This window comes from Aptenodytes forsteri, unplaced genomic scaffold (assembly GCF_000699145.1).
Source record: "Aptenodytes forsteri isolate BGI_AS27 unplaced genomic scaffold, ASM69914v1 Scaffold443, whole genome shotgun sequence".
In the NCBI taxonomy this organism is placed as follows: Eukaryota; Metazoa; Chordata; class Aves; order Sphenisciformes; family Spheniscidae; genus Aptenodytes; species Aptenodytes forsteri.
This window is the reverse complement of record NW_008794170.1, coordinates 545,256-555,148: the sequence shown is the minus strand read 5'-3', so window position 1 is coordinate 555,148 and position 9,893 is coordinate 545,256. Positions and strand designations below refer to the sequence as shown.

Sequence of the window (9,893 nt, the reverse complement as noted above, 5' to 3'; positions counted from 1 at the left end):
CGGCGGCTCTGCCTGCGCGAGACAGCGTGACATTATAATTTAGCTGACCGTTTGCTGGGCAAAGATCCCATGGCTGAACTCACTGCCAAAGTATGTGGGCAATACAGATTTCACAGATTAGGCAGAAATGTATTAAACTCTAATGTGAAAAATGCAGGGCATATAATTTTAAAAGTCCTTAACTCATCAAATTGTTATTGGTATTCATCGCTGTTATTCCGTAGTTATAGAAACAAACAGTTGTAAAATTCGGGTTGTTTTTTTTTTTTTTTATCATCAGAGTCCGTTGTTTCCTAACTTGTTATACAAGCAGAAGTCATGTTTGCTTCTATAAATCCTCATAATGTTTTCAAAAGCAGAGTGTGTGAACCCGACTAAGAGACCTGCAGAAAAAATGCGAAGACTGTGGCTAGTTCCTTATTATATGAGAACAGCAGTTACTTAGTGAAATTAAAGTGTATTATCCAGAGGAGTTTTCCTCTGAATTTACTGTAAGAAAGTTTTCCTGATTACTCTAGCAGTTGTGTTGTCTCATACAATTTTTTTCCCCTACCCTGAGGTCTCCTCCACAATTATAATTCCATATACAGCTTGATTCCGTGTTAGTTTTATTTGTATTTAAAACACCTAAACCAGAAGCAAAAGCCAGGACTGTATTTGAAAGGTCCCTCCTCCTGCCTTTCTCAGAAAGCGTTAAATGAGTTCAGGAGCCAATGTGGGGGGGGATTTTGTTTTTTCCTTCGATCCATAAACCATTTCGGGAGTGAGTAAGAGGGAGGGGGGGAAGATGATGTTTTGCCTGGAACGATTGTTTCTGTATTTTAGATTTCATGCTCTCCCGACGCTGATTTAGTCCCCAAACTCCTAATCCCTTTTGACATAGTAAATGACCGTGGAGATGGCTGCTTGGAGAAACAAAGACTAGAGTCTTCAGGAGGCTGATTAGCCTTAGGAGCAGTGGATAATGTTTTTATGTATATATATAAAGTTTATACATATATATATATGGCCAAGAGTGGGAAAAGGATGCTCTGAAAAAAGTGCTCAGCCTTCTAAGTTTCACCAATTCACTTGCTGCAATTGAGCATTTAAAAAAAAAAGTCCTCTGTAGGATTGTTTAGTTTGCCTGTCACTTATTAGGCATTTAAATGGTGAATTGGCTAGTAACAGACTAAAAATTATTCAGTCTTCTGGAAAATAGATTGTATTTTTAATATATAAAATTGTATTTTTTTTTCCCCAAAATGATTGCAGAACATGATCATTAGTTTTTACTGTTTGCAGTCATCAATATTGACTAATGCATAGCTGTTCAGCTTAGTTGTAATCAGAGTCAAATGAAAGCATTTACTTTATTTTAAAGCAAGCAAAACAACCCTCTAAAATTTAGCAAATTTAAAGATAACCCTTGTATTTTAAAAAATTTTACATGGCTTGAATGAATATTCAGTCTTACGAACCCTTTCATTCCTCAGTGAATAACTCTACAGCCACCTTAGCCATTAGTTAAAAGACCCAGTTCCAGAAAAACTGCTCACCTTGATAGTAATTTAAATTTCTGGCTTTTTTATAGTATCATCACCAGGGCAAAGCCATAAGTTTGTCCGCAGTTTAATTGTTGCTTTCTCTTGGGGGCTTAGCTTTACTGTGATGGATCTGAGCGAAGAGGCTGTTTTCATCTGTGCACAAGAAAAATTAAAAACCAAAAGACTGGGTTAGTTGTGCCTGAAACGCTGCCCACAGATGAAATCTCAGAAATACATTGTTTGAAAGTGGTTCATTTGTGTGCGTCTTAAACTTTCATGTGAGCCTTTTTTTTTTTTTTTTTTTCCCTTACAATTAAAAAGGGAAAAAGGAAGGAAGGAGTGCTGAGAGGCAGGAGAGCTTTGGCCCTCCTGGGTCAAGTTTTATGGCCAAAGATATAGCTGCTTATGTACATGGCGAGCATCAAATAGAGCTGGGACTGTGGCTTTGGAGCACTGGTGGAATTAGGAGAAAGTCAGAAGAAAGAGCAGCCCAGGAGAGTTTGGGTAGGAGTCATGGGCGAAGGAAAGGGTTCAAGTTTGGATTTGAGAGTGCTCTTGAGTTTGGATGGGTTTGTGATGGTCAAGGTACTGAAAGCATCATTAGCTTATTTATTCTGATACCCTGTTATCTTGCACTTCTCCTCTGGCTGACCCTGAACACACACGGCTCCTGGGCAGCCTGTTGGGGACGGGCATGCAGCACCCATCCCATGGGCACAGACTGGTTGTCCTCCTGGCTCCTTTTGGATGGGGGAGTCAGGGGACCTGCGACACGTGTTTCTTAAAACTCTGAGACCTGATAAAAATTTACTGTGCATACAGAGCACCACTAATTGCTCAAAAATGAAGATACTTGCAGGGGTAACCAGTTGCGGCCATGTGGAAAACTCTGGACATCCTCAAAACAGCTTCTTCTAACTATCGTCAAATACCGATTGATTTACTTATAAACAGCAACCACTGCTTTTTCTCTGGTAAAATTTATACAGACAGGGTTCACAGTTAATTCTCAGTGCTGCCTGTGTGTTGGCTGTGCCACTAGAGGGTATCTTCGAACCGCTGTCACTGTGCAGGGACCTTAGCTGAGCATCACCAGCACCATCGCATTGCTTGCCGGCTGTCCCTGTTCCTTGGGTGCATTTGTGCTTGGGCATCAGCCACATGAGCTGTCCCACGGCCAACAAAACATTACCAATTTGGGGTTCCATGGGTTGCTTGGTGCTGACAGACCATGCACACAGCTTGGGGGTGCAGGTTTGGGCTTGCTTTGCTTGCTTAGGGTGATCCCGCACGTCAGTTGAGGTACTGGCAGCTCCCATGGTATAACTTGCGGGGGGGGAGATTATTTTAGCAGTTTTTCAGTTAGAAAATAAAGATCTCAGCAGTACTTCAAAGCTCAGGGAAAAAAAAAAAACTCTGTCATGCACTTGCTTCGAAACCGCTGCTTTAGTCCTTTGTGAAGGAGGTGGTTTCTACTTAAAACGTCTGTGAGTTTCACCAAACAGATTTTTGTCGACTATAAAGTCATCAGCAAAAACTGTGCCACTTTGTCTTCCTCATGTAATAATCTCCCTGAGGACAAAATGTATATGGCAATCATGTCGTTTGAGGAAAAAGTTGAAATTCCTCTTTCGGATTTTGTAAGGAATTAAAATAAGATCCTTTTTGCATAGGTTTCCGTGTCTGTGTGCAGAGACTGGCAGGCGGGAAGATTGCAGGAGGCTGTTAGGTTACTGTGGCAATTAGTTGGCAAAAAATTAAAGCTAGGAGGGGGTTTTTTTGGGCTGCATGGTGTCTGAGTGCCTTGACCAGACCTGCGATGTGCCCGGTGTCCCTGCCTGCCTGCTCAGTGGTGGCAAGGGAAACTACTTGATGGGTTTGACCAACACTGAAAGTATCTTATTACGTGGTACATGTAATTAACATCCATTAAAAATAAACTGCAGAGGGCAAAATGGCATGAGCTCAGATCGGTGTTGGGGCTAATACAAGTTGCTGACACTAGAAGGTGTCTTGTGGCTGTTTAACATCATTGTAGCAAGAGATGTGAATTTTTGTGGGTGTCTTGATAGCACCTGAGCAATCTCAGCACTAAACAGACCTTTCTGGGCTCTTTCTGGTTTTTGGAGCATCACATAACAGCTATACTCAATAAAAGTGAAGTTCTCATGTATGCAAACATATTTACAGGTTCACGCTTTGGCATATGAATAACTTCAATTCATGCTTTAGAAAGTTAACCTTGCCAGTAGCTGTTCCTAGGATGGGGAAACAGGGAAATACTGTCATGTTCAGTACCAGCAAGGGACGGCACTGGTCAGATTGCCCTAGGGATACATCCAAGATTCAGTGGGTACGTTTATTATGGAAAAAAGAACATAATTTGGAAAATATTACTCTATATAAAGGGCAATCCTCTGTGCACATCCTTGCTTTTCTACCATTAACTGCAGTTATCGGTGCTCGATCAAAAAATTGAAAACAATTTTCAAGCCCATGAACATGGGTACCACGGCGTGAACTGAAGACACAAGAAGGTGTTCATCCAAGAGTGCTTGCAATGGGCTTTCTCAATCAGAAGAGATTGTGGGTGTCTGCATCGTGTTTATTAAGAAGCTCCTTTGCTTTGATTTTTTTCCTTGCTGTAATTTCAGTTCTGCTTGTTTGTGCTGGAGCTGTTAGACGAAGAAGCAACTACTTGCTCTTTGCTCAACTTTCCAGTTTTGCTTAATTGGCATGTTGATGTGGGAAATGGGGTGTTTGCAACCTTGTGTAGGTTTTGAACAGAAATTGAGTAGATTGAAGAGAGAAACCAGAGGGAAAAGGCCTTTTGCTGAGAAATCACAGACAGAGACTTCTTGTTTCATTTAAATACCAGCCTTAACAGACAATAGTTTATGGATGCTAAGCAATTCAGTCCATTTTTTTAGTGAACAAAATGTCAGAGGATCGGGAGCCGGAGTTTGGAGAGGTGTATTTGGGTGGGATATTAGCATATTAAAACTTTTTGCCCCGTGTGACATCCCCAGCCTTTCAGGATGGTAAATGGGAAGTGCAGCAAGGAAAAAATAAACAGCTTTGCAGATTCTGCGAAGGCTAAAGAAGATACTTAGAGGGAGAACATGGAAACAAGTGCCACAAACCGAGGTTGCTGTTGGACGGGTTTTCCAGGTGGATTTGCAGCCTGTGCCAGATGCCCTGTTATTTCCTCCTTATCCCCTCAGTGCCCTGTATGTAAAGCAAGATATGATCACAAATGGGAGAAACAACGTATAGCAACTTACTTCCCTGGTCAAGACTTGAGGCTGTTGATGAAGGAATTAATAGACCTCACTGAAAAAACTAACATGAGATGTACTGTGTGGTGGTGCAAGGTGATCTGCCAGCCAGGCTCACACCTTGTAAGAAAATAGAAGATGGGCTTTGCTACTGTGGAATAATAGTACAAGGTTTTATAACGGCTTTGTTCAAGATGGTTTAAATGTTCCTGCGTTTGTTCAAGAGCCAAAATAACATGTCTGCCATTGTTAATTTTTTGTTGCAGAACGGTAGTAATGCCCATTGCCAATGAATTTGCCCCAGATGTTGTGCTGGTGTCATCTGGTTTCGATGCAGTGGAAGGTCATCCCACTCCTCTTGGAGGATACAATCTATCAGCAAAATGTAAGTTGTGGATTTACAAGAGCAAAGATCCAAAACTGGTGTAAATTGCTGCTGTCCTAGGGACTGAAGTACAGGTTTTACCTTTTGGGGTCTATCTTCAGATCTTTCATTTCAATGGCAAACTTTTCAGCCTTTTTCTTTGCATTTTCATGTGTTTTGTCATTGCACTGTATATATTCTGGTCTGGCCGAAGCCTTCATTTTCTTAAAGATTGCATATTTCAATTTCGAGTGCAAATAAATTATGTAAGGAAGTTATCAATTTGTTTGTAGTCATATCTGGAAGACAGCTGCTGAATTACAGAGTTATGCTTGTTTTAATGTAAAGTTGTAGAAAGAGGCAATGCCATATGTAAACAGTGTACCCTGCTCTGAATGCTACAAGTAGTTCATTTCTTCTTCCAGCATATCTAATGAAAAATTCAAGCTGAGTATTTTTGGTCTCCACCTTTGAAGCAATTATACAGGCCCACAAGAAAGTCTCTTTTGCTTTGGTTCCATGATGTTTTGCATTGCACAGGAGATGCGCTGAAGGTTTTTTTTCCCCCCCTCCCCTCCTTGGTTACGCTGGGTTTATCTGGCACTGTTTCATTCAAGTCAATCGAGAAGACAGTTTTTCTTGCAAAAGGATTTTATTATTATTTTTTAAGAGTTTGCTTCAGCCAGGAAACTCATTCTCTACAGTGAACTTCAGAACCTTGTAAGGTAGCTGAACCTATAAACTTTATATAAAAATAAAATGAAATAGATTTACAAGAGACAAGTTAAGAGATCCAGAAACACTTTGTAATGAGAAGGTCTTGTTTACCTTCTTGATGAATTTCCCATGCTCTGCTACTCTTGCAAAACAGTTATGGGCTCAGCCGTGAATCTTTTTATCTGGCTGTTAATTTGCCAATTTGCAAAGGTGCTCGCAGGGGTCACTGCAAAACAAAAAGCAGGGAGCGTGGATGGAGGGTAGAAATGCCCTGGATTTTCTTTTGTTTGGATTTTTAATTTTTTTTGGAGGGGGAAGGTTGCTTTGAGGACACGTTTTTTAAATCCTTGCAGCTTGGTTCTGTTTTGTTTAAAGGGTAGAAATGTATTGTGTGTCATATGATCAAAGTCCTGGGTGCCCCAGGAATTTTTACAGCGTATTATATATGGGAAGAAACGTCTGTTAAGAACTAGATGTCAAATATCTCTGGGGCACTGCAATGCTGCTATCGCAACTGAAAGCACCAGCAGCAATTTTTACCGATTTCCCCGTCCCTGCCTCCCACCCCCGTGCCTCCCCCGTGACTGCTCTGACTTTGCATCTTCCGAAGCAGGGCAAAAAGCCACCTCCTTCCACCCTCTTTCCTTCCTTCCAAAGGAGATATTTGCTGCTATATATAATTCAGGGTGCTGAGGGGTGGTAGGGAGGATGGTGGTGGCTCTCACCTGGGATAAACTCCAGCAAAGCACTTGTGGGGGAGATACGAATCCATCCTGCAGCGCACACGGCTGAGCGGGTCCAGCAGGGAACCGTGGCTGGAATTCTGCAGTGAGCATATTAAAATCCAACCTGGCTTATATTATGCGTTGAGTCCTTTCAGATCCCTTGTGGTTTTTTAATATGATGTAATTCCTTTCTATAATTCTTTGATCCTTTGCCAGGAGCCTGATTCCAGCCGCAACCTTTGCCCTTCTCCTGCATTTCCTCTTTTTCCCTCGTTACAGGCTTCGGGTACCTGACGAAGCAGCTGATGGGCCTGGCCGGGGGTCGCGTCGTCCTGGCCCTCGAAGGAGGCCACGACCTGACCGCCATTTGTGATGCCTCAGAAGCGTGTGTTTCTGCTTTGCTGGGAAATGAGGTACAGAGACAGGCGAAACCAGGGGCTGCAACCTCCACCCCCTCATCTTGTGGAGTTGTCCAGTCATGGGGCTGAATTTGGGCTTCTCATCCTCCAAAATGCCGGTCAATCTGGCAAATTTTTGTTGTTGTTTTGGGTCCTTTTGACACACGTTGATTTAAAGAGTGCATGCTTTATTTGTTTAAAAACTACCTGTGTTTGGCAATCTGTATTATAAGGATTGAAATAGCTAGGAATTGAATTTGGGTTTATTCTTTATCCAAATAGTTTGCTTTGTGCTCTTTGGAAAACAACCAATTAGTTTAATTTCTTCCTGAAGTCATTGACCAAGCCTTCCCTTCTCTTTGCAGACCCCCTCTCTAGTACTGCAGCCTGTACCTGCTGTGTTGGGCAGCTTGCTTGACATTGTTTTCAGTTGTATATTTTCCTTGACATTATATTTACTACCTTCTGCAAATTGCTGTGTCACAGAAGTTGGCTGGAAAGGCCAGGGTGTTTGATTGCAAGATAAGAGCAAGACAGAGATGTACACCAAGGAAATGTAGTTTTTGGTTTCCAGGGAGATCAGGGTATTTTCCTACAGAGGCAGATAACTTTTCTGCCTTCCCGCCCCCCCCTTTTAGTGTCAGTGGGATTAAGGAAGAAATGATTCAGATTCGCCATGCCCATCCTCCTTGATGCAGCCTGGCTATCAGCATCCGCTTTGGCTAGCACTGAATGAGCAGCTCACGCCTACATTTCTTCCAATGTGGTTGATAATTAAAAAGTTCGAAGTGGTGGCTCAGGGAGTTCAGGGTCGTGTACTGCAGAAATATGGCAGCAAGGAAATACAGAAATCGGTTATCGGCAGTGAAATCCCATACTGGAGCTCTTGTGCATCTGCTATGTCTGTACCTTTGCATACACTTCTGTTCAAGAAGCATATCTCTGTATAATTTGTGGGCTTTTGAGTATGAGTAACTGGTTAATTTGGGTCAAACCTCCCTCCTTCTGGTTTATTGGTCTTTTTTGGACACCTCTTCTCCACATACAGTCCACATGGTTGAGTCTTGGACGGGCACTGTATACTGCAAAAGTACCTTGCATCAATTTTTCACCTCTCTGAGAAGCAGGTGCTTGCTCAACCTGCAGCCCTGGGCACGGTCTCTGCTTGGTATCTGCTATGGGTGTCCTGGTATAGCAGGGGCTCTGGAGCTGTTCAGAGCAATCATTGAGGATTGATAGCACAAATTAAAACAACAGCATAGTGTGGTTCCTTAGGCTACATATACCTAAAAGTTTCAGCCTTGGGGGAAAGCAACCACACTGATTTGAAGTTGGGAGTGGCTGTGAAACCTCGGGCAGCATTAATGGCTTGGCTAGTGTGTTTGAATTATTTTAGGCTGCCTCTTTAAGAGATTGCCCTCAGTACCTTGTGGAAATGAGCAAATATTGAAAGGCTAGAGTAACAGGACATGAGGAGGCTCCTGAGATGACCTCTGGTAGAGCAGACTTCTGAAGGCAGTGGTCTCTTCCACAAAGCAGGAAAACCTGCCTGCCTGTCAAATGGTGAAGGAAGGAGGTTCCTCCTAAAGCTTTCACCTGCTGTGGAGAGCACACCCAGCATCTCTCATCACCACCCTTTGCTGAAGAACCCCTTGGTGCAGGAGCTGAGGGAGGACGTGTGGTCAACATCTGAAGGTGCAGCACCGCAGAGAGGAGAAGCCAATCAGTATTTCAGCTCTGGGTCTGCCTCCATTGGGAGCTGACTTCTGGGGATGGTGGTGAGCTACCATGAGCAGACTCACTCTGACTCACAGCTGCAGTTCAGTGACCATCAGCCTTTCTCAGGTCTGGGTAGTTGGAGTAGGGAGCTTGAATCTGCATCAAGATGCATATCACCTATGTTTGCTGATTCTTCCAGCTTTTTGTAGAAGTGCTCTGTCTTGCAGTATCCACGCTCCACATGAAGGATGCCAGTGCCTGGGGAAACCTCACTAACCAGTCCAAGAGATAAAACAGCTGGGATTCATCAAAAGCATCTGTTTCAATAATCCAGCATCCCATCTCCGAGCATCCACTCCTTGTGCTTGGCCAGGCAGTTCTGATAAGGCTCTCGGCATGGGTAACTGATCCAGCATGCCAGGGTGTGCTCAGCCCTCGGGACAGTTGAAAACTCGGGAGACAGCTGCTACATCTGCATGGAAGCAATGGATTTTTATTGCGGCACCCATCTGTCTTAAGCTGACAGCTGATGGCACTGTTGTCACCACAGACAATTCGTCTAGTTCCATCCACCTTTGAGTGCAGTCGGCTCTGATGGCAGGATGTACTTTGAAGGGGAGACAGGGGAAATGACGCGTGAAGGATGTCATTCCTCTTGCTTAACGTGCTTCTATGATGCAGGCGGGTGGCCGCAATGTGGTGTGAGGATCTGCATGCAATAAATAACCACTTGATCTGAGCCACGAATGTGTTTGGAAGTGTGAGACTTTGGGGAGATTTTAGCACTCACGGTAGCTTGGATGTTGTCAATTGCCTAAGTGTTTTCATTTAGAAGAGTGAATATTGATCCTTAAAGGTAAAAAAAGTTTATTTTTTTTTAATCACTGAATCAGGACAGAACAGAATCCTGGTTAACGGGGGAGGTCCCGGACGACTGGAGGCTTGCCAATGTGACGCCCATCTACAAGAAGGGCCGGAAGGAGGATCCGGGGAACTACAGGCCTGTCAGCCTGACCTCGGTGCCGGGGAAGATTATGGAGCGGTTCATCTTGAGGGCGCTCACAAGGCATGAGCGGGACAACCAGGGGATCAGGCCCAGCCAGCACGGGTTCATGAGAGGCAGGTCCTGCTTGACCAACCTGATCTCCTTCTATGACCAGGTGACC

The 9,893-nt window shown here is 43.5% G+C and overlaps 1 protein-coding gene across 1 annotated transcript in view; it reads left to right on the top strand.

Moving 5' to 3' along the window:
• HDAC4 (histone deacetylase 4) overlaps window positions 1–9,893 on the top strand; it is a 242,649-nt gene that overhangs the window by 223,209 nt on the left and 9,547 nt on the right. Inside the window, exons 23-24 of the mRNA XM_009281930.1 lie at window positions 5,071–5,189; window positions 6,890–7,023. Coding sequence (XP_009280205.1) covers window positions 5,071–5,189; window positions 6,890–7,023 — 253 coding nt within the window. The remainder of the gene's footprint in view (window positions 1–5,070; window positions 5,190–6,889; window positions 7,024–9,893) is intronic.